At 45.3% G+C, this 24,440-nt stretch overlaps 1 protein-coding gene across 2 annotated transcripts in view; it reads right to left on the reverse strand.

Moving 5' to 3' along the window:
- Window positions 1-4,276: 4,276 nt before the first annotated feature.
- The window catches only part of Dstyk (dual serine/threonine and tyrosine protein kinase), a 47,699-nt gene continuing 27,535 nt past the window's right edge, over window positions 4,277-24,440 (reverse strand). Inside the window, exons 3-13 of one of the 2 annotated variants that reach the window (XM_032914758.1) lie at window positions 21,334-21,997; window positions 17,748-17,980; window positions 17,008-17,091; window positions 15,981-16,157; window positions 15,267-15,396; window positions 14,777-14,933; window positions 14,253-14,385; window positions 12,754-12,867; window positions 11,494-11,608; window positions 8,068-8,202; window positions 4,277-7,731 (exon numbers count right to left, since the gene is read on the reverse strand). In XM_032914758.1, the coding sequence (XP_032770649.1) occupies window positions 7,544-7,731; window positions 8,068-8,202; window positions 11,494-11,608; window positions 12,754-12,867; window positions 14,253-14,385; window positions 14,777-14,933; window positions 15,267-15,396; window positions 15,981-16,157; window positions 17,008-17,091; window positions 17,748-17,980; window positions 21,334-21,997 (2,130 nt within the window). In that variant the 3' untranslated portion in view covers window positions 4,277-7,543. The remainder of the gene's footprint in view (window positions 7,732-8,067; window positions 8,203-11,493; window positions 11,609-12,753; window positions 12,868-14,252; window positions 14,386-14,776; window positions 14,934-15,266; window positions 15,397-15,980; window positions 16,158-17,007; window positions 17,092-17,747; window positions 17,981-21,333; window positions 21,998-24,440) is intronic. The other variant, XM_032914760.1, reaches the window with a different exon arrangement.

Here is a 24,440-nt window from a genome sequence, read left to right on the forward strand (position 1 = left end):
CAGTGAAGGGTGGTTTCTGGTTAAAAGCCAACCTATGCTACATAGTGCATTTGAGGCTAGCCTGGGCTACGATATGAGACTTAACCGCCTCTTTGGGGATGAGAATGTATCTCAGCCGTAGAACCATTGTCTATCAAGTATGTGTGAAACCCTGGGTTCAATCCCCAGCACTACCAAACCAGAGAGAACCATTTTGTCTAACTGCCACAGGAAAATGGTGGGGTTTTCTGTTGACATTAAGTACTTGCAAAGCTAATTTATCAAGAAAGGAATAAAAGGAAAAAAAAAACTAATAGCAGTGGCAAATGTCGAAGCTTTTAGAGACAGCCCAAAGGCAGGCCTGGTGCAAACTGCAGTCCCAGCACCTGGGCGGCTGAAGCAGGAGAACCTAAAGTTCAGAGCCAACTTGAGCCATGCTACATAGCAAGATGCTTTCTCCGAAAATAAAAGGGAATCCGAGGAGGGGAAGGAGAGCAGAGGCGAGGAGAGGAGGGCAGAGACGAGGAGAGGCATATCAGACAGGGAAAGGAAAGCTGCCAAGTTTTCATGTGCCCAGATTTTCCATGTTTAGCTTTCCCAAGCATCGGTCATCCTCAGTGGCTGCTAGCCCTTCAGGATTTCCGTCATTTTGAACCATTGGAACTGCTTTGCTTTACATAATTACAGTTAGAATCCCAGGGTAGCAAGGAGCTGGCATTAAGTATCCTCTCCTCTATTACTGCATCGGTTTTTCTTGAATGTCATTCCCTTATAATTTCAACTACAGAAAACCTTTGTGAATCTTCTGGGGTCCTTTTTCCAGACATACAGAATGAGACTCTCCAATCCCCATGCCCGTCTCTCCCTCCTGACTGTCAGGAGGAAACACATCTTTGTCTCAGCCGGTGGCTTACTCTGTTAGCTGCAGACCTTGGGTGTCCACTGGTCATTACCCATTAGACGCCAATGTTGTGAGTACGGCGTGTCTCAGACCTGGGTAGGGCCTGTGAGCCACTTAGTAGCCTGCTCTTTGTTGCCATGCTTCTGTAGGCACTGTGTAGTTTTTACCATAGTGGGGAACTAAGTCCCACCACAGCTACCAAGATGGAGCTGCAGTCATCCTTGGTTACCTAGCATCTAGCTCCATGCCTGGGAGGGCTCTGGTGTGGTCTCTTTCTGGAATAGGTAGAGGGCTTTTAGAAGCCATTCTTACTTAGTTTAGTCTGTTAGAACGCACTTCACTGGGGATAAGAATCTATGAAAGTTCAGCAGTAGCTTGCATAGGTTGGGGAAAGGGCTTCATGGGAGTGGGAGCCAGCCAGCCAGCTGACTTTGACCTTGTTCTTCTCAGAGGCCCTCTCCTTCCTTGAATCTGCTCAGCTTGGCTGACTCATACCCAGCTGCAAGCCCTGCTTTCTTTATGCCTTCTTCAATGTTCCTGATTTCAGCATTTTTACCTTAACATTCCATTTAACATTAACATTTGTCCTCACTTCAACAAAACCCAAAGCCTTGTGCATGCTAGACAAAAGTGCTCTCCTGGTTAACATTTGTATTTGTTTATTTGCTTTTGCTTTTAGAGTGTGTGTGTGTGTGTGTGTGTGTGTGTGCGCGCGTGCGTGCGTGCGTGCGTGCGTGCGTGTGTGTGTGTGTGTGTGTGTGTGTGTGTGTGTGTGTGTGTGTGTGTGTGTAACATATCCGGGGCCTGACCTTGGAGAATGTTGCTGGGTGACCTACACCACCCTACTGTATCGAATGGCTGTGGTTTCAGTTGTTAATTGCTGGGCTAACAGAGCCGCGCTGGCAGGATGTTTGGTATTGTCATTTCTATGACCCATTACCTGCTGAGATTAGCATGTTCCAAAGCAAGCTCCATTGTTGAAGGTCACCCTAGCCCTCAAGGCCAAAGGCAACACAGAGAGACCATTGGGCATTGTCTTGCTGCTGATTGGCTCAGATTGGATGAGAAAGGAAAAGCTAGAGCTGTTGGATGGTTCAGTGCTGAGAGGACACCGGTTCAATTCCCCGATGGCTCAGAATCATCCATACCTCCACTTTCAGGGGACCCAACACGCTTTTCTGGGCTCCATGGGCACTGCGTATATGTGGTGCACAGACCACACATGCAGACAAAATACCCATACACATAATAAGATGAAGGAAATTTAAATCACTTGAAAAGGTGAAGAATGTTATGAAGAGAAAAAAGAGCAAGAATTTTTAAAAAGGACAAAAAGATTTCCCAAGAGTGAAGAAATCTGTAGCCAAAATTAGATAAACATAAGAAGTGGAATAAAAAATTAAAACATAAAGGTTATAGAAAGTAATAAAGTCAAAATACTACTAGAAGTATAGTATTCAGGAAGAAAAGGTAAAAACTGGCAAGGGGGATAAGAAACATGTAAATAAAATTAGGTAAATTCCTGAAAGGAAATAAAAAACATTTTACTGATAAATAAAAGCGAAGATAAAGAATAAAGAGAAGGGTTAAACGAAGCCTGTACCCCAAGAAAGGAAAGAACGCATTTAAAATGCTGGAGGGTTGGATTAGCTTCTCTCTAGTTAGGTCTTGAAAATGGAAGCCCTATGGAGGGGCAAGTGCAGCTTGTGGACTCAGATCTTCCCTGTGATTATTTGTGCAGAGTTTCTATGTAACAGGTGTGCAGTGTCCACCATTAGTCTCCAGGGTCACACTTAGCTGTGCAGTCTGAGGGCCTCAGACTGAGTTCCTCGCCCTCCAAACTGTTCCGATCTTAGGTGGCTAGTATTCTGTCTGGGAGTTAGCGGCATTAGCCACAACCCCAGGGTCTGTGCTGGTGAACTCCATACTTTTAAGGCCCTTAGACATTAATCGCCCCACAGAAGGGGTGCAAGAGTTTCCGTGTTCTCAAACTACGGAGAATGTCAAAGGATGACCCACCTACTGGCCCTAGGCTTACACTCTCAGACCCCAGATATTCTGAGTGGGTGGGGTCTTCCGCAAACCCGGGGCAAGGGCTCCCACTGTTTCTAGCCACTGAAGAGTCCCATGACAATTGGACTTTACAGCTGGCCAGTGCCCTTCTGTGTTCCACAGCTGTTCCCAGGGCTGTTTCTTGCCCTAGGGCTGTAGCAAGTTTAATTAAGACACCATTACTTATGACTTACTCCTTTTCTCTAGCCGGCAGGGTAGCTCCGGTTGAACAGTCTCTAGAGGGTGCCACAGCCCTGTAAACGGGGGAACTCTTCTGACTGCTGGGCCACGGCCCTGAGGAAGCCACTGCTTCAGCAAGCCCCACAGCTGGATTTGGGGCTTGTCCTGTGGATATGGCTGACTGCCAGCCATTTTTCACTGATTTCTGTTTCCCCTGCATCTCCAGGGTCTGTTCTTTTTGTGAATTTCTACTGCTCTCCCCTGGCCCCCTCTCTCTCTGAATGTTTTGATACCCCCCACCCGCCACAACCTTTTTGATTTTTTTTCTCAAGACAGGATCTCCCTGTGTAGCCCTGGTTGTCCTGGAACTCTCTGTAGACCACACTGGCCTCAAAAAGATTCACCTGCTTCTGCCTCCCAAGTGCTGATGCTAAACGCAATAAAGGGATGACTCCACCTAGCTAAGCACCCAGCTTGTGAAAAGGAATTAAAGAAAAGCTCACGCAGTAGGGAAACCGCCAACAAGAGGAAGCTGGTGCAGATGTAACTGAACAGGAGGCTAAGTTCCAGCCCCAGCAAGCAGCAGAACTTGGCGGCTTCCACCACACGATTCTGGCTTTAGAGTCACAGACACAAGAAAGGGACTGTGGGATTGCCCTCCACAATTAAGGAAGCCTCTGAAGCCAGGCACATGGCAGGTATGGAGGCCCAGACAGACCCTTTTGTAAAGCTGTGAAGGTGAAACCTGGATTGTGTTGGAGATGCCAGGGTCACAGGACACCTACCTAGGAAGCTGCAGACCAGGTATGGAACCTGGTCAAGAGAGGAAAGCACGTTGCAGCCGATGAGGCTGAACGGAGTTGGAGTATTTCAACAATCTCCCAACATGGAAGGACAATGGTCCATGGAGGAAGCAGGGCTGTGAGCATCCTGTGAGCATGTGAAGGAAAGCGGGGAGTGGGGGAGGGGGAGGTTACACTGAAACATGAATGTGGTCTTTATTATGCAGCACACTTGGTATCTATCATATCCTAACACCTTACAGAAGACTCCACAAAACCTAGTGCAGCCATTCCCTTAAAACAAACAAACTGGTCCTAGTGAAACAATGCCGTGGGAAGAGCCACGCTGCACGAGAAAGGAGGGTACAGAGGCTGTGTGTATCGAGTAAATTTTTGTTATTGCACTTTATTCTATACACTTAATATGTTATACTTTTATATAACACTGTAATAAACATTAGTTCTTTAAAACAAATAAAAACATTACATAAAGACAAAAAAAAAAAATAAACCCAACCAAAAAAACACCCACAAAACCCAAAAACCAGCAGGTCATCCAGACTAATTTCCTCGTGAGCTCTCAGGGCTACTTGGTGTCTCTGATGATGTCAGGTATGTGTACATTCTCCACCACTATGACAATCACACTAGAGGCTAGTAAAGCAGATGGAGTTAAAAATAAAACTCTTAAGAACAACAGTACTATCTGAAACTTGTAGGGGAGTTTGCGGTCCAGGCGTCTTTTAAGGCCAGCCCTTCCCGATGCTCTCGAATATTACACCAGCGCTATTTCACATACCCCAACATTTAGAAAACTAAATCCTCATTTTCTTTTAAGGAATATGTGGGCTGTTTGACCCAACAAATACAAAATGCAAGTTCCAAACATTTAAAGCAGCTCCTTCTTTGGGATGCACTTTTCCAAGGCGATTACTTACTCCCTCCTGACAGAACATGGTCTTGGGAGGTCTCCCCGTAAGTTTGATCAAACAAACAGGGCACCCCTAGAACAAGAACAAAGGGTGCCTCAGTTTCCCTAAGTGTGACTGTCCTCACCCAGGCCCTGGGTGTCTCAGTGCTAAATAAGACAACAGTAACAATAAAGTGTCATTTAGTGCAGTTGTCACTGTGCAGCCCTACTACCCCAGGCCACTGCTGTCAGGAAAAACATTCTAACCTCCCTTTGACCTTTGTGTTTTTTTTTTTTTTTTTTTTGGTACTAGACACTGAACCCACGGCCATGTGCAGGCTAAGCACATTCTACCACTGAACTACACATACCCTGAGTGCTCTAACCTGTTTGACAGCTTAAGTAAATACAGAAGTGCATTTGGGGAGCTGACCGGTGTTCAGTTTACCATTCTCCTGCTCTGGCTGTAACAGCAGTGCAGCCTTTCCTCGGTTTTCTTGAGCATTAGTGTTACACTTAGAACCAGGCTGCCTAGCCCTGCCCCTTAAACTTGATCGAGTCAGAAGTGACTCTCTTTGGTCTGGCGACAACCAGGACAGTCCTCTTCCTGAGAACAGTGAAAGATTGCTCAGTCAAGAAGCCAGTCGTCTGTGCTGCACATGCAGCTCTGGGGCGCAGGTGAGCGCCCTGACTTGGCCGGCATTTCTTCTGATTGCTCTGCTGAAAAGTCTGTCACTCCATTCCCAGGCAAAATGAGTCGCCAGACGTTCAGCTCCCAAGAAGTAGGTGGGTGTCCCTGTTGGGCTGGAGTAAACTGCCCTTATGGAAACGTTCTGAAGGATGACACACAATACAGGTAACTCTAAATGTCACCTTTCTTCCTCCCTCAGCCCAGAGGTTGGCCCTTCAAAACGTTGGCCCTGTGGAGCTCTGGACTACCCAAGTGCCGCCACACTTCTCTGACCAGGCAGCGTCCTCCCAAGTGATAAACAGTACAGTACATTTCATGGCATTTTATCTCTGAAATAATGATGCCGAAAAACATAGAATCCAAAATTAGCTTACAATGTTATAAAGTAATATACACACAAATTAGACATGCGTGTTCACATACTCAGCCCGCTGAGCATTGAAATACCAACACCAAAGACCCCCAACATGGGCTTTGGCTTGCCCAGACACCTTCAGGAAAACCGAGGGGCTTCCTTGGATGCCCTTTAATGAGAGGCAATAAGCCTCTCTGCTCCCCCCACTGGGCAGAAATTGATGGGAAATTACTTAAAACTAAAAGAAGGAACCTGTAACCTGACAGGAGACTGAAAAGAGATTCTGGATGAAGGGAAAAAAAAATCTAACCTCCCACTTAGAGTCTGAGAATGGGCTAAGTGGTCCAAGGAACGTTAGGAATAGAATTTCATACTGCAGCTACTGCCTCCGTACTACGGCGAGCCTCAGGAACAAGGGTCAGCAGTCTCCTAACTCCCCAAGACCTCACGTTTCCCACACCACGGGTCTAACTAGCAGAGATGACTCATTTCTTCTTTCTTGACTCCTTGTCTTCCTTACATCCTACTGTCTCCAGAGGACAACGTGTTGACCCTCAGGTAGAGTAAGTACAGTTGAGTAGGTATTAAAATTTTAAAAGCTAGACTAAGCATTCTGCCAAAATGAGCCAGAGCCAAGGAACCCAAAGACACTGGCCCATCACTTGTCCATTACAGTCTGCATGTAGAAAGTATTACATGGCATTTCTGAAGAGCTGTGAGTGTTTAGACCACCATGTGCCATTGCACAGTTACCAGGGCTCATGGTGCCGCGTGTTCAAAGTGAACTTTAAAAGCTATATGAAGCTGGAGCATAGCTCATGGGGGAGTGCTTACCAGCAAATCTGAGCAGTGGGACTGATTCCTAGACAGAAGAAAGGAGTGAGTTATATAGTTAGAAGCTATTCATGGTAGCACATGCCTATAATCCCAGCACTATGGAGGCCAAGGAATAAGGATGGACTTAAGGCTAGCCTGGGCTACATCCCATTAAAAACAACAAAATTAAAGTCTATTTCTGATTAGATGCTTAAGTCTAAGTACCATGTTATCTGGCTTATTCCCTCCTTTCTGAGGAAAAAGAAGGGTAGAGGGTGGGGAAAGACACAAGAATCAAACAGATTCTGTTCTGGGTTAGCTCTGCCCCACAGAAACCAGGGCTTCCTGGCCCTGGCAATGTAAACACACTGGGTTGTGGGGACAGACAGCTTCATGTCCAGCTGCCTCCTGGGCTCTGACTGTAACAACAACCTGAGATCCTGGCTATAAGGAACAAGAACCAGACAACCACAAGGTATATTTGGCTAGGCTGGTTTTGCCTTTGTGACCTTACAATCCTGAACTACGGTCATGTTTCTAAGTGGTCTCTACCGTTGGACGGATGCCCTGCACTGCAGGCTCGCTTGTTTCAGAGACACACAGTGAACAGACAGTGGTAACAGTTGCCTCCTTGTCAGTTCTCAGCCAGAACATCACATTCTCGAGCGACAATCTTTTGCTCAGTGTAAGGCAGCACGAATACTAAACAGCCACTGAATTCTTCGCTGCCCAGGAGCCGTCTCTACCCAAGAAGGCCTCAAGCTGCCAACAAGCACCAGTTCCCTTGGGAGCTCCCTTAGTGAACAAATGACAAATTCTCCCCAAGGCCAAAAGGTGAGGGAAGGAAGGAACAGAGTGGAAGAGACGGGTGTTGTCTTCATGTAGAGTCATCTAGTCCTCTGCTAGGCCGCTCAGAATCGCACTTGCAGAGCCGGTCCATAATGCTTCGGAGGATAGGCTGGACAATGCCCAAGAGAGGCCTCTTGGAGGGGTCACCATCCCAACAGGCCTCCATCAACTGCCAGCACTCCTCATCAAACACAGGAAGACGCTCCGGACGGGTCCCTAGAGAGAAGAGCAAGGAAGTGAAGCCAGTCAGGGGGAGCAAAGGGTTTGGGTTTCCATCGCAGACACCTCAGCTATAATGTAGCATGAATGGTGGAAACTGGAACACATTGGTTAGAAAACTGAACACTAAAAATTGTAGCAAACAGTATTTTGAGATAGTTCAGTATAGTGCTTTCCAGTAGCAAAGGTCTGGTTTAGAGTGCCCTTTCAGCATTATATTAAGGTCTGTGTGATGTGGCCGTGCTGTGGAATGGCCAGAAGATGAGGGCCTGCTGCAGGGCCTGGGCTGTCTGTCCTCAGAGAGTTAAAGCAAAATGGCTTGGCAAGTCTTACCTCTGCGCACATTATTCCAGAGATGGTCTTTGCTAGCACACCTCTCAAATGCCTCGGGGAGCTTGATAGAGCCGGAGCAGATATACCAGAAAAGGATCCCAAAAGCATAGACGTCCACAGAATTATCATACTTTCCTACAGTAAGGACAGACGAGCATCAGTGAGCCACCACCTTGCTTCTATGGGTCCTTCACAATTTTGAAAAGCTTTAGTATCTACTGTTCTTCACAACTTTCCTGGACGGCAGGGCACACCTGTGGTGCTCTTTTTATACTATGCAAAGCTAGATGCTAAGTCATCCAAGACGGAAATTTATCAAAACAGAAGGAAAAGCAGGCCTTTCCTTGACTGGGACAGTCTGCAAGGTCAATTCTATAAGGGGCCATTCATATTAGAGAAGTATGGGTGGGAACCAGACAATAAAGATCATAAAGAGTAGCAGGTGTGGTGGTCACACCTGTAACCCAGCACCCAAGAGCCGAGTGCACACCTGTAACCCCGCACCCAAGGGCCGAGTGCACACCTATAACCCAGCACTCAAGGGCCGAGTGCACACCTGTAACCCAGCACTCAAGGGCCAGTGCACTCAAGGGCCGAGTGCACACCTGTAACCCCACACTCAAGGGCCGAGTGCACACCTGTAACCCAGCACTCAAGGGCCGAGTGCACACCTGTAACCCCACACTCAAGGGCCGAGTGCACACCTGTAACCCTGCACCCAAGGGCCAAGTGCACACCTGTAACCCCGCACCCGAGGGCTGTGTGCACACCTGTAACCCAGCACTCAAGGGCCGAGTGCACACCTGTAACCCAGCACTCAAGGGCCGAGTGCACACCTGTAACCCAGGACTCAAGGGCTGAGGCAGAGGATCATCTAAGGCCAGTTTAAGACACACAGGAAGATCCCATCTCATACAAAGATCTTAAAGGCAGAGAAGAGTCTAGAGTTGTTGGGCAGCAGGTCTTAGCAGGGGTACAGAAAGGAGAACAACATATTGTAGAAATATTATTCTGACAGCAGTAGGGTAGATTCAGTAAGAGGAATTTAAAGGGGTTGGGGATTTAGCTCAGTGGTAGAGCGCTTGCCTAGGAAGCGCAAGGCCCTGGGTTCGGTCCCCAGCTCCGAAAAAAAAAAAGAAAAAAAAAAAAAAAGAGGAATTTAAATAAGCAACCAGAACAAAGTAAACCTAGAAAAAGAAAACAGCTCTCCTAATCTACTCTAATGAGGGTTGGACAGCAGCTGTGTACTCATCCCTACTCTTTCTGCTTATCGAACGATGAAGAGCCAGGTGACAGCTTCTATGAAATGAATGAAGTTCACGGGCTGGAGAGATGATGGCTCAGTGGATTAGAGCACCTGGAGCTCTTCCAGAGGACCAGGGTTTGATTCCCGGTATCCACATGGTTCACAAACACTGGCAACAGGGGATTCAATACCCTCTTCTGACCTTGGGCACTATGCACACTTGTGGTACACACACATACATGCAGATAAAATATTAATACACATAAATAAAATAAACCTAAAAAACCCACAGCAATTGAAATGCATTGCAAGTTTTTCCTCATGTGAACGCTAGTGACCGTGGGTTCCTCCCGTGCTCCTTGGCACGAGGCCATCTCTCCCCTCCATTGTAGCTCAGTTTCACTCTTCATGCAGCCATGCTTCTCTGTTCAACACCCACATCAAGACAGTGCAAAAAGCTTTCCTATTGTCTCCCAATACATCTCAAATCTGGAGCCCTGTCTGTGTCAGCTGTGTACGAACCCTTGCTTCATCAGCCACTTCACTGATTCTTCTCCTCGTGCCCCTCTACCAATGGCTTCAAAGCTGGTCCAGGCACATGACCCTGCCACTCTCCCATGTTTAAAAGCTCGGCACCTCCTTACTTGCACAGGAACCCTAACCCTCCACAAGGTTTTCAATGTCTGGATCTCTCTGGCCTTATCGTTCACTATTTGCTGTTTTGCAGTTTTCCTTAGTATTTCCCCTTCTTCAGGGTTCAGATATTTCTGTTCTCATGAGATATGGTTGGACAGTAGAGAAAGGAAGGTCTATGTCCAAATTACAGGTCCATTTCCTTCTACTTCAGTGTTTTGGGGGTCAATTGCTTCATCAATCTGGCCTCAATTTTATCTACTAATCTGACTTAAAAATATAGCAACACAATCAGGATTGCTATAAAAATCAAGTATACTGAGAATTCTGGAATTTTGATATTTGATTTTTTTTAAGACTTATTTATTTTATGTATGAATGCTCTCTCTGCATGTATGCCTGCTTTACAGATGTTTATGAGCCCATGTGGTTGCTGGGATTTGAACTCAGGACTTCTGGAAGAGCAGCCAGTGCTCTTAACCACTGAGCCATCTTTCCAGTCCAAGAATTTTTTTTTAAAAAAAAAAAAACAAACACAAATATTTTAAGTTTGTGCTTTCATTTTGATCCCAGGTTATGGATATGGAGCTGCTTTGTACTGTTGGAAGCGGCTAACTGTGATTTGCCTCATGCTCTAACAGAGGCATGATTTTGCCAGCTGCAGATCGTTTCAGCAACTGTGTGGTGTTTGGAATCTTGGGAACTTTACAGAGGGTCTATAAATGCCATGGTCCCTGAGAGGCAGGGTCGGTGGCTGTTGGCTGTTTATGAGGGTTGGTTGAGTTTATTAGTAATAGAGCTCAAATAAACAAAAGGAAAGAACTTAGACTCAAGGATCTCTCTCTCTCTCCTCTCTCCTCCTTTCACTCTTACCTAGAGATAGGAGTGAAACCAGGGGGATAAGGGGATGGGATAACAGAGAACCCACAAAGTAGCAAAGACCAGCTACAGTTAAGACAGGATCACCAGAAATGAACCATCCTGCCTACTGCAGAGTGCATATTTAAACCTGAGTTCCCTTTCCACTACCAATCTTTCCAGATAGGCCTCAAGTGTTACCCCAAATCTCACTTCATCTGTCCAGCATTTCGACCTTAATTTTTCTTTCACTCTGTATCAACAGTACGTAACACCTGTAATTTATCATTTAGTGCTGCCTTACAGCACTTCCAAATTATCTTACCTCTTGATATACCTCCATGTTGATAGGTTCTTTAATGACAGGTTCCATCATTTAGAAGTTATTCAACCAATACTTTGGGATTAAGTAAGTCTAAGTATGGCAGATGGAGTGTTAATGACCCAGAAACATCCAAAGACTACTCGCTAACTCCCATCACGTTCACACCTTTTTCTTTCTTCCCTCCTTCCCTCCCTTTTCCTTCCTTCCTTCCTTTCTTCTTTCCCTCTTTACTCTCCCTCTGTTCTGGTTTCTTTGTTGTCAGACTTGCCAGCAGTACTTGAACTCATTTTTTACCCTGAGGGAAAGCATTCCACGTCAGACTTCTGGAATCTGCCTAAATCCACTCTTTGCCCTCTAACTTTACCTGTGAAAAGTTCAGGGGCCATATGAATCGGTGTCCCCACAATGCTGCCTGACATCATAGCTTCTGGTTTGCAGAATCCTAAGTCAGTGATCTTGGCACGGTTTTGTTTGTCCAGCTGCCAAAAAAGCAGATCAGAGTCACCTTTTGTCTGCATACCCAGCCTCAAAGCAATACTTAGAAAGTCCTGCCTCCAACCTCACCAGCCAAGAATCTCTCCTCTTACTGTCCTCTTCCCCATATTTTCTCTTTATATCCCTGACATATACTGGGATCACTATAATCTTGGAAGAATGAGTAATGAAGGTAAAATGAGGAAAACATGATGGCACCTGATTTCCCTCTTCATCAGCCAAAGCAATTCTTTAATACTTAGAGTGATAATAAAGGGTTATGGTGTGGGAGACCTGGACCAGCATATAAGACCTTGGCTCTACCCTAATACAGTAGAAAGAACAAGAGTGATACAAAAACAAACATGCAAAAGTGGATCCTAGAGAATAAATATGTCCCTTCTGGTTCCTGATGGTCTATTATCTTTCTATCTACAATTTCCAGGCTATCTTTCTCTTCCCCAAACTGTAATTTCATGGAGTGTTACCATGTGATATTGGAAGGTTTTTTTTCCCTAAATTATTCATTTTATTTATTTCCTTTGTGTGTGTTTATAGGTCAGAGAGCAACTTGTAGAAGTCTGTTCTCTCCTTCCACTGTGTAATAACAGGTACCATAGCCTGTTACGTTATCATAGTTGAGCCATGTCACTGACCCTAATAGATGTTTTCAAGACGTCTCTGTCAAACAATGATTTATGATTGGTGTGATGTGACTTTGTAAGGTGCATTTATGCATGTCAGCTCTCAACAGAATATATGTTGATAACACTACTGTATCAGTGTCAGCCTTCTTGAGTGTGGTAGTGGCATTCTCATTATATAGGAGACTTCTTTTCTTAGGAGACACTCACTGACATATTTAACTTCATATGATGCATGAAAATAAATAGAAAATATGACTGAGTGGGCACCCTTGCAGGAACATAGGATACAATGTGCCACCCTTAACCTTTCCGTGAAGTTAGAATTTCTCAACAGTGGAGGGAAAAGTATCTGACACTAGTCTATTGAAATTGGTCCTTAAGTCCAGAGCTCCATGCACTCACCATGGTGTTAACTCTCCTACTTTCCATGTAGACATTTCATAGAATCAAAGTGCTTTTCCACAAACCCTCCAGGGAGCCTCCTCTCTACAGCTCTATCTTACCAGCACATTTTTCAGTTTGATATCCCGATGAACAAGCCCCTGGCTGTGCAGAAAGCGGATTCCCTCCACCACGTCCAGAGCTATTTGCAAACGTGTCTCCAGGGAAAGCCCAGCCTGAAAAGACAAGAGCGCCTAGGTGTCATAAGAGCCCAGCTCCGGATCCCAACAGAGATGTCCAATTGTGACCAACTACATGACTTATGGTGGCACCAGAGGGGAGAACAGTGAGTGGGAGGTGCAGGGAAGAACACGCTACACAGGACACAAAGCAGAAGGAAGCCTTTGGCAGGCTGCAGTGGTCAGCAGGACCACACCCAGACCCAAGCAGAAGAGGTCTGGGGACTAACAGCACCTCACTCCCAGCATCAGAGCGACTCTGGCCCAGCCTTGTGAGGGATTTGCAGTCACTGCTTTTATAGGCTTGGTTAGCCAGGTTCAAGTTTATGGGTTCCAATTCCAAAGTCATTCTGATTACTCAAGGGTCTTTGGGGTTCTGAAAAATACCCTATCAATTTCTCCCCAAAACTCAAATGGTATTTTCTCGTCCACTTACAGAAAACCTCTGGTGTGCTCCTGAGGTAAAGAGGGAACTACTTGGAATCTCTTTTTCATGTCACTAGTTCTTGTGACTCCTGAAACGTTTCTAAGTTTTCTCTACCTCACTTCTGAAAGTCTCCACGTATGCTCATACACGGGAGGCCAGCACTCTGAGGTCAGCCTCACTCTCTTCCTACTCAGATCCAATGCAGGGGACAGACAAGAGAAACCTAACTCCCTATTGGTGATTTTTTTAGATGACAGCTTAAACTCAGTAGTCAATTGAGAGTTTCACCTTTCCTCAAACAAAATTCTTCAGTGGCACACCCCAATTTATTTTTAAAAGTCAAGACCACATAACAAGATCTAATAACTGACTTTTGTGCCTGCCCCTACTGCACACCTCTCCCTCTCCTCCTCCCCCGCCCCTCCCTTTCTCCCTGTGTCTATGGGGGCTATGGGGTCTTAACTCAAGACCACACATGCCAAGCAAGTTCTTTTTTTTCAGGGCTGGGGACCGTACCCAGGACCTTGCGCTTCCTAGGCAAGTGCTCTACCACTGAGCCAAATCCCCAACCCCTAAGCAAGTTCTTTTTACCACTAAGCTACATCTCCAGTCCCATATAAATGATTTCACTTTAAGTCTTACGGGGACTTGTGTTAGATTGTTAGGATGCAGAGCCTCTGAGTATTTACAACTAATTCCATCTGAATTCCTTTAAAATCTTTAAATGTTGTGCATGTTGTGTTATGGATGATGTAAGTACATTTATGTGGGTATAGGATCTCTCCAGATTTATTATATATATGTATACTATATATAATATATATAATGCAGTAAAGCCCGGTTACTCCAATTTCTAAGAAAGTGAGAAGTTCTGAATAAACAGGAAAGGACGAAGTCCAGGAAGGGAGGGTTGAGCCTGGCTCCAGCTTGCCCTCAACCCCGTCGCCTCAGTCACCTTCAGCCCTGTGTAGAGGTCCCGGTGCAGCCGTTCCATAATCAGCAGCACAGCAACGCTGGAGCCGCCACCGTAGTTGTAGTCAATGACTGAGCCATGGAGATCTACCAGCCGCTCATGCTTTGGCAAAGACCTATGAGAAAAAGAGGTTTTGGAAACTACGCTTGGACTCTGATTCTGTGTGAGATACCAGGATGCAGAAAGAAAGAATCTCAGGGCCACACTTAGTCCAACTCCAGACAGAAGGAGAGGAGAACTGCTTCTCCACTAAAGCCAAAAAGCCCACGGACTATCAATACTGACAGTCCTTAGTGACTAAGAAAGATAACAGCACCAAAAATTGAGAATTATGATGGGAAAAGACTAAGGAAAGATAGCATGTCTGGGCCAAATCACTAGTCAGTTAGAACATTTTGGAATCTGCGTCTAGAGGGACAGGACGCTGCAGCTTGTGTAGGAAACTTGTCCCAGGCTTTCAGCTTCTCTGGGTCTTCCCCAGAGAGATTAATGAAACCAAGGCCTACCTCATGTAGTGAAACTCCAATGCCAGATCGTTCCAGTGCTTCTCGTCTGGAGGAACAACTGACTTGAGGGCACAAGGGAAGTGTCCCCCCCAGTTGTCACACAGGTACACCACACCATATTGGCCCCGGCCTAGTTCCTGTCCTAATTTAGGTTTACCTATAAGATAGAAAGACAGGTGGAATAAGGACTTAAAGCATTCTCTTTAAATTCTTAGATGCAGCCCTGTCAAGAGGCCAGAGTTGTAACCCTGCAGTCATGCAATGGGAAGAATTCAAGTGTATTTTGAGTTGGATGACTTGGGATAAACTGTGATCGTGCTGTTCACGTTACAGAAGCAGCAGCACCAAGCAGGACTCACAGACATCACTAAGTGCTGAGGGAGCTGTGCGAGGAAGTAGTAGCCTGAGACACTGCGATTCTTGGAGGCCAGGCAAAAAAATGCCAGAGGATCCTGAACTTCCAATCTACTTTAAAGAAGCAAGAACTCACGGTGAAGCAAGACGTCCTGTAAAGACCGGCTCTCTAGTGAAAGGCGTGCCAGACGGGGGGCGTGGTCTTTTCGAACCTTAAGCCACAGATCTTCAGTTTTCTCCAGACGGCCAGAATGGCCAGCTTCCAGCTAGGAGGGAAGCAGAAAAAGACAACACTAAGACTTCTCCCATCCCTCACCTCAGCCCCTCATCTGTTACACAGAAATAATAGGATCTCTCGTGCTGACAACTGTGAGAGCTGAGCACATGGACATGACATGCTTAGGACAATGACAGTGAGTCATCGATAGTCATGTTCCTCTTAGATGCCTAATATTTATATTTATCTCTCTCTCTCTCTCTCTCTCTCTCTCTCTCTCTCTCTCTCTCCCCCCTCCCCCTCCCTCTCCCCACACAAATATGGGGCCCATAACTGTGAACTAGAGTAGAGTTAGCAAGTCATTCTTCTCATTCACTCTTAAACTACTGTATAAACCTATATAAAGTTGCACTCCTCCATACTCCTTTCTCACTCAGTTATATGGACAAAAATTAACTGCCCTCCCTCTAACTTTCCTAGAGTTAGAAAAAGATCCACATGAAAAATATGTTGATGAAACTTACTGTAACAAATTATTCTTTAACAGAGTAAAGAAGTAATTTTTAAAACTACAAGGATGGCAGAGAGCACACCATTTTTCTCTAGAGGATTGCTCCTTTCCTGCATACGCACCTGCCTCAAGGAGGCCGCAAAAGCCTCGTGCGAACTATTGAGCCGAGTACGGAACTGGCTGCAAATGCTCTTGGCCAGTTTGGAGGCGCTGAGGCTGTCGATGGCTTCCTGGGCCACCTTCCTCTTCCACTCTAGAGTGATGGTGGGTGGATTCACCCATGTGATACGCTGGATGATCTGCCAAGATGAGGACAGTGTGATCATTGAAGGAAGGAGAAGAAGCTCCCAGGCAGCTCCGACAGTGCCCTTCCTTCTCTGAGTTCTCTCTCACCAGAGCAGCTCTAAACCCAGGAGTCTATGAAATCCAATCTCAACTCTAATGCTGCCTACCTCAGACCCAGGGTTCAGGCAGAGGTAGGCACCAAAGGGCAGTAAGCCTGGTCTAAGTGCTCACAGCCCTCAATGTATTATCCTCAGGGACAGGGCAGGGCAGGACCCACACTCTTGGCCCCTAACAGCAATGTTTAGTTCTCTGTGTGTTTGTTTTGTTTCAAACAGGGTCTCTCTCTGCATCGCCCTGGCTGTCCTGGAGCTCTCTATGTAGACCAGTCTGGCCTTGAATTCACAGAGATCTGCCTGCCTCTGCCTCCCCAATGCTGGGATTAAGGGCTGCATGTGCCACTATCATCGACTCAGTGTCTGTTTGTTCACTTTTGTGGTACTGGGGAATCAAACCTATGGCCTTGCATACGTGAGGTAAACCATCTACACCCAAGCTACATCCCCAGCCCCAACAATACCTAGTTTTGAGGAAACATTTAGGCTGAATATAAGACAGATGAAGAAATCTAATAATGTAGAATTTTATGGCTTCACCAAGTGTTATATAAATGTATGGCTTTTTAAAGAGTTAAAGGAACGTTAGTAGTAATTAAGACGAGGCATATGACAGCATTCTCTCAGAGAGACACACCAGAAAGAGGACCACCCTGCTTTAACCGCCCGTTCTAAGAGTCTGTTCTGTTGGCGAGTCTGCACTGTAAGGGAGCCACGCATGAACTGGAGTGATTCCTCTGGGGACACTCACCTGCTTGATTTGTTCCCAAAGCATCCGTGTAACTGAGGACCCCGAGTGAAAAGTGACTTCAACATGGTAAGCGGCATTTAAGATCTGGAAGAGAACACATGAAGGAGCGTATGCAGACAGCCATCTCTGAACAACTCCAAGAGCGAGTCCAAGCTGGGTGTGGCTGTGCACACCTTTACTCCTGCACGCTGAGGCCAGCCTGATCTCTATAGCAAGTTTCTAGCCAGCCAGGTCTACAGAGTGAAACCCTGTCTCAAAAAACAAAGAACCACGATCTAACCAGACACAGCGCATGTCAGTAATTACATCACTTCAGAGGTGGAAGCAGGAGAATTAGTTCAAGTCCAGCCTTGAATAAAACAAGCAAGTTCAAGGGCAGCCTAGTCTTGGCTACCATGTGCCCCATTCCTTCCTTCTGCCTGCCCAAAGAACTGCAATACAGTCCAAATGTTTCCACATTTATTATATATTTAATATATGTGTGTGTTACATATATGTATGTAAATGAACAATACACACACCACACACGCATATGTATATATACTCAAGTTCATCACCCCCATTTTGTACTAAATAGGTTCTTTTACTTTCTATTCATTTTTATCTCCTATAAGTTTACAACTCATTATAACTAGACTGTCTCAAAGGGAAATCCTTGGCTAATTTGAAGTTGGGGTTGTCTATGAATTGTCCCAGATGTTACCTGTGTTACAGCATCATAACAACTACTCTTCTCATACCTGTTTGAGATAATTGCTGGTAATGTGCACTGAGACATCCTGTGACTTTTCAAGGCTCTGTAGACACCGCTCCAGGGTCCCCACGAAGCTTTCCCGTAGGTAATCCACAGAGCTGATGAGCTTGTTGGCCACCGCCTGGTTAAGTCTGGAGATGATGAGCTCCTGGATCTGCCGGATGCAGGATTTGATCTCTCTGGTCCCGACTGTCTCTCCATTCTCAGGGACAATGACATCTACAGAGGTAGAGACTATGCTAGTTAGCTAGGAAAGAAAGGGGCAGACATACTAAGTAAGGGCACCTCCCAAGTCATCGCCAGTGACCAGTGACCCACCATGATGGTGGCTATCAAAAGACATGGTTGGTTGCCAAATTCTGAATCTTAGGATGGTCAAGGGCCAGGCAGTGCCCAGCTACTTAAGTTAAATAAGGTCTTGAAAAAGGGCAGTTACATCTAAAACAAGTCTGTTGATCTTAGCTTTCAGGTCACAGTTACGGGAGGGGAAGAACACCATCCCTTGAGTGGAAACTACTTGAAAGGCATACTAGTAAGCATTACATAGTAATGTAACTTCATCTTTATGATACCTTTATAGTGGCTGTTAATGGATCTAGTCTGTACATCAGGAACAGCCTTGGGGATAAGACAAAGTGGACACTGGGAGAGAAGGTGTGCAGTCAGGAAGCAATACAGCTAGAATTCAAGCACAAGCCTTACTGGTTTCAGATCTAGGATCTTTGTTAAATTTCACACTGCTGGCATATTAAACCAACCAACAATGACAACTATGTACACCCTCTGAATAGCTATGCCTCTGGAAATTCTTTTTCTAGAACTCTGACCTCAAAAATATCAGACTGTGTGCACAATGGTACCAATTCAGTCATTTGTAACAATAAAAAGAAAATCACAAAAGATTTACATATGTATCAACAGGCTGAAAGTGATTCAAGGTTTGTCCATTAGGAGACAGATTTAATGCACATTTGCAAAAGGCTCTCTGAGCAAAACATTAGAAAAGCGGAAAGGGGAAATGCAAAGGAACCTCCAGAGAAGAACTAGATATTTAAGAAACAGCACTTTGGGGTTGGGGATTTAGCTCAGTGGTAGAGCACTTGCCTAGCAAGCGCAAGGCCCTGGGTTCGGTCCCCAGCTCCGAAAAAAAGAAAAGAAAAAAAGAAAGAAAAAAAGAAACAGCACTTTCATATGTTTGAATTAAGGAGCATATATATGCTTTTACCTTATTTGGGGGGAGGGAGCTTAATGGTAGGAGGCTTGCCTAGCATGCATAAGTCCTAAGCTCAATTCCCACTACTATAAAACGAGAAAAGAAGTTTTTTGATATGTAACTCCCTACATAGCCCAGGCTGACCTCACACTTACGATTCTTCTGTCTCTGTCCCCTGAGAGCTGGGAATGCGGGCATATGCCACCACACCTAGATTAAAACATAGATATTTCTAAAGTATGTTACCCAGCATACATGCACGGCCTTTATTTACAAAGACAAATAATAATAGAAATCTGGTTCTACCAGATTATGTGCAAGTTCTCTTTTAAATCAATTATTGCTTCAAAGATGCCCCAAAAGGACTGTGAACATGACAAGAGTCAGACATTAAACTGCACCTAATACACAGCTATCTAAGGGTGTAGATCCACAAACCTGCAGGGTAGCAGCAGTCAGACATCCATCTGCCTGCTCCAGTCACTCCCTTGTCTGTTTAAGCTAAACATCGTAGCAAAGGCTCTAAACGTGGTTCACCTGCCACAGGACTATCCAACCTTGCACTGTCTCCCTGAGCCTGCCTGTCATGTACGATGCCGGCACGGACGCTTAGGGTGCTCAGCGACATGTCAGAGGACTTCCTAGAACTTCCAAGTAATGAGCATTTCTCAGCCACTGAAGAGGTTTCCATTCATTTTTACTAAGAAGGGAGAGAAGAGAGGGAAGAGGCAGGAAGATGGAGGGAGATTCTTCGGGGTTTTGCTGTAAGGTATAAAATGATGAATAACCCCAAGTTCATAGTCTTCAACTCCGGCATTTCAGAGCACGACAGACACTAAAGGAAAGTGAGAAGTGACAGGGTTACAGGTAAAATGTGTGTGGGGGGAGGCCTGGAAGGACATCAACGAGTACAGCTGACAGATGGCAGCACTTAACCAAAAGTGGCAGTTGGAGGGTAGGTAGGATTTGGAAAAATTCACAGAAAAATAAAAGATATTTCAGATTTGAGGCATGACTCATGCAAAGAAAAAATGGGGAGTGTATGAAGGACAAGAAACAAGACCAAGTCAATTAAAACTACTGGGTAATGATGCTGGCTGGGGGTGGTACATATCTTTAATTCCAGCACTTAGGAGGCAGAGGCAGGTGAATCTCTGTGAGTTTGAGGCTAGCCGGTCTACAGAGGAAGCTCCAGGACAGCCAGGGCTACTCAAAAAGAAACCCTCTCTCAAACAAAACAAAACCCACAAAAAACAAAAACTGCAGGAAGATGAAGAATGGAAAATAAGGTTGGCAAAGTTGAAATAGACTTTGGAAGCTCTGATACCAGACTGACGGAGGTACTCAGCGCTAGTTATAGAACAGGAAGCCAACAAAGATGAAGCAGAGACAGAAAGGAAACAAGTCAGGTAGACTGATTAGGTCAACATACTTTAGAGCCTAGAGAAGTCAGACTAGAGCCGGGAGTGTCTGAGACAGGTAGATTGTAAATTCAAAGCCAGCCTGGGTTACACAATGAAATCCTGTCTCAAAAACTGTACAGAAAACAAAAGAATGGGCAGATATAACATTGTAGAGGACTCATGGGTACTTGGCAACTATTGTTAAACAAGGAAATCCCAGCGAGAAGACAATAAAGGATCTGCTGAGGCTTAGAAGTTGGGTCCTAGGAAGAAGGGGGCACAGTACCTAAGAACAAAGGTTCTCAACCTTCCTATGCTCTGACCCTTAAATACAGCGCTGACAAAGTTAAAGAGGCCTGTCATAGTTGCGAGCACCCTGAGATGATGTGCATGTGTTCTCATGACTGAAAGTCTGAAGTGTCATTTTAGTTACTGTGAATTAGAACTCATGCACGGAGAGTCCAACAGTCCTTAGCGTAAAAGTCAGCAGCATGGTAACGTCAGAGGCCCACAGCCCCAACTAATGGCTTCCCCAGCTGTGTTAGGAGTCATCTGTGATGAATGAGATTGCCAAGAAAGTTAACCATGCTTTGGGTTCAGGAGCAGCCAGAAGATAAAAATAAGACCATGGGACAAAAAGTAACACAGTGAGGCACCCTGGGCTGTGCTGACAGAGCAAAGGTAAAAAAGTCCAAGTGCTCTTCTCTGAAAGCAGGGATACAGTCAGGCAGTGAAGTATGGACAGCCAGAAGGATGAATTTACCAAAAGCTAAACTAATGGTCCAGGAAGGAAGGAAAGTGAATCTTAAGATCTATGAAATTGAAAGAGGCCACCTCATCTAAGTGACTGAAGATGCCCTCTTGCTGGACCTGAAGAATCAGTGCATTCAACTTCTAGCCCAAAGAACCAGCGAGCTCTCTCAGTCCCAGCACTCCAGAAGCTTGCTAGCGCCTACCTTTAAACTCCATGTTGGCAGCATCATCCAGAAGCTCCTCTTTCATGGTGTTAAGTGTCTCAACAATCATATCCTTCATTTCCTCTTGCTTTCGGTTGGCGATATTCATCAATGATTCATACAACTCATTCTCCTTTTTTCTAGTATATTCTAGGCGTTTGGGAGTGATCTGCAGGTCCCGCTGCATGTCAAAAGCCTGGTTAATAAAGATGTCAAGGCAGTGGCTGTGCACCGCATTCAGGGCCTTGGCTGCATCCACAAGGCGGGTCTGTAGCAGCTGGTGAGAAAATGTACTCAGCTGCCTCAGTTTCTCACTTTGCTCCACCAACATGCTCTGAGCTTTGCAGTCCTGGTCAGAGGCCACACAGTTCCTGTGACTGCTGCTCAGGTAGCCCAGGTCCATTAGCTGTCCATACAGTGGTGATCGTTCACTGTCTGCTCGCCCACTGGAAGAGCTGATTATCTCCAGCGTAGGTACTCTGAAGAAGAACACAGGAAGCGAGAAATACTTTCTAATTTCCTGAAGTTCTTGCTCATCCCGTTCAGAGAGTTCATCTTTGTGAAGTGCGTAGGTTATCACAGGCAAGAAATCATTTGCCAAGTCACTCAGAACATCTACTGCAGGCCGGTGGCTGTGGCATGGTGCCACCACGATGTCCACTTCCTAGAAGGAGAAGGAGTCAAATCAGCACTTCATGGTCGAACCCATCTTGGCCTTCCTTACGTCTCACCTACATTGAGACCAGACGCATAATGGAGCAACTGGACTTAAGCATACCCCAGTCACTTGTCCACCTTGGTTCCCAATACTCACTTCAGTGACAAACAAAGGCAAGCATTCATCTAGCTATCAAAAAAAAAAAAAAAAAAAAAAAAAAAGTCAGTAGAAAGGATTACAGTCCCTTCAGCCATTTCAGATGAAAAGAATCCCTGCCTTTGATGCTCGTAAATTCCTATTGACTTGCCTATGAAAAGGAGAGAAACAGTGGAAGAAAATGGATTCCTAGGGCGACTAGCAGCAGGGGGGGTCATCCTATACCCTTCCTCTTGCCTTCCTCTCACATCTCCATTCCCACCGTCCTTTCACTGTTCACATGTAAAGCACCTGTCAAACCCTACAGCCTTTCCTGTCACAGAATCGCTGGTACTCTATTTCTCCTTATCTACATTCAACACATTCATAGTTGACTTATTTAAGCCCCGTCTTGTTCAGACAGGCATGGGGGTGGGGTACATGCCTGTAGTATTAGCACTTGGGAGCCAGAGAGAGATCAAAAGTTTTAGGCTGGCCTGGGACACACAGTGAATTCCACCCAGGCCATCCTGGGCTAGAACTTAGAGAGTTCCTGTCTCAAAAGGGAAAGGGAAGAAAGGGGAAAGGAAAGAGAAGTAAAAAGGAAAAATGATGAGGAGAGGAAGAAACAGAGAGGAAAGGAGAGGATGAAGAGAGATTCTGTTCCCCGTTAGTCCTGCCTCTGAAGGCAGAGCCCATGTTTACTCACTATTAGAATCCAATGTCTAACACAACTCAGTCCTCAATAAAATGTTGTCAAACCAAGAAATCAATCTGCAAATTAAAAGTCAAGGTCATCCAACACTTCCATCCTATTCCAAGATTCTGCAGATATCTCAAAAGCTCAGACAAGTTAAATTGTGGTGATACAATTAACAATATGATCACGTAGGGGCTGGGGATGTGGATCACTATTTAAGAGTGCTTATTGTACAAGCGTGGTATCTGAATTCCAATCCCTAGTGTCTACATAAAGATCCAGTAGTGGCCTCAAGAGTCCCCTGGATCAGCGAACTTCAAGTTCAGTGACAGACCCTGTCTCAAGGCAATAAGGTTAAGAGCTATAGCAAAAGTCCCATTCTGGCTCCTGCACATGTGTGAACTTGCATGCTCACATGTATGCCACCTCAATGTGTGTGTGTGTGTGTGTGTGTGTGTGTGTGTGTGTGTGTGTGTGTGTGTGTGCTGGTTTAGCTCTGGCACTCAGGAAGTAGAGGCAGGGAGAGCTCTGTGAGCTCAAGGTCAGCCTGATCTACAGAAGGAGATCAGAGCCAGAGCTGTGAAGAGAGACCCTGTCTCAAAAGCAAAAGCAGAAGAATAAGAAGGAGGGAAGCCTGGTTCTCAGCTGCCTACCTGAAGTTTGCTCTCATATGAGAGGAGGCAATCGCCCTGCCTCCCTAAGTATTGGTGTTGGTGGTGGTCTGTTACATGAAACAGAACTTCATCTTAATGATATTCCCAAATTGTAAAAACAAGTGTGAGAATGACTTTTTGAAATAAATCTTCCACAGGTCTTTTTCCGCAGAGCGGGGGATATATTTCTATCCAGTGTACAGTTGCTCCTCGTCTCTCGAAATCCTGAGTCACAGAGGTGTGAGTGGAGACTAGCCAACTGTCACTCGGTACAAAATTCCTGTTGCCTTCAGATCTACAAACTCAAAACCAACCTTACTGCTGAGTTACCCTACAGAATTCATCCTACAAAGTTCTAAAAGAATCCATCCAACATCTGCTCAGGTTAAAGTCCTTAACAGTTGCCAGACTGCATATTTATTTGAAACCTAAGACAAGTTTGTGTTTCTGCTTGCTATGTGGACAATGGTTTGCCTTGAGCTCCTGATCATCCTCCCACCTCCCAAGTGCCTGGTTTATAGGCTTGTACGACTATTCTGGCCTGGAAGCAACTTTCTTCTGTTTACATTTTACTGTGTGTGTGATCAAACGACAACTAACAGGAGTTCTTCATTTTACTATAGGTCAAGTGGTCAGGTCCGGAGGCACACACACTAAGCCATCTTGCCTGCCCCTGAGGTATCTATATTTAACAAAATATATTTTAACATGAAATCCTGAGTCTTTTCCTTCTTTGACAGCCTTCTCTAGATATGAAAGCCCGGGAAAGCTCGCCTGTTTATTTCTCTAGTACCGTCTTCTAGTGACACCAATGAATTTGAGCTGTATTTTTGTTTTGTTCACCTTTTCCATTCTATGCAAAGCACAAAGGTCTCACCTTCTTACCAACAAAGAACTAAATTTTATTTCCAAGTAAATCACAAGAAGCTCATCTAGTTATTCACTTGAACTCCAAGAAATC

The sequence above is a fragment of the Rattus rattus genome, chromosome 10 (assembly GCF_011064425.1).
Source record: "Rattus rattus isolate New Zealand chromosome 10, Rrattus_CSIRO_v1, whole genome shotgun sequence".
NCBI classification, from domain to species: Eukaryota; Metazoa; Chordata; class Mammalia; order Rodentia; family Muridae; genus Rattus; species Rattus rattus.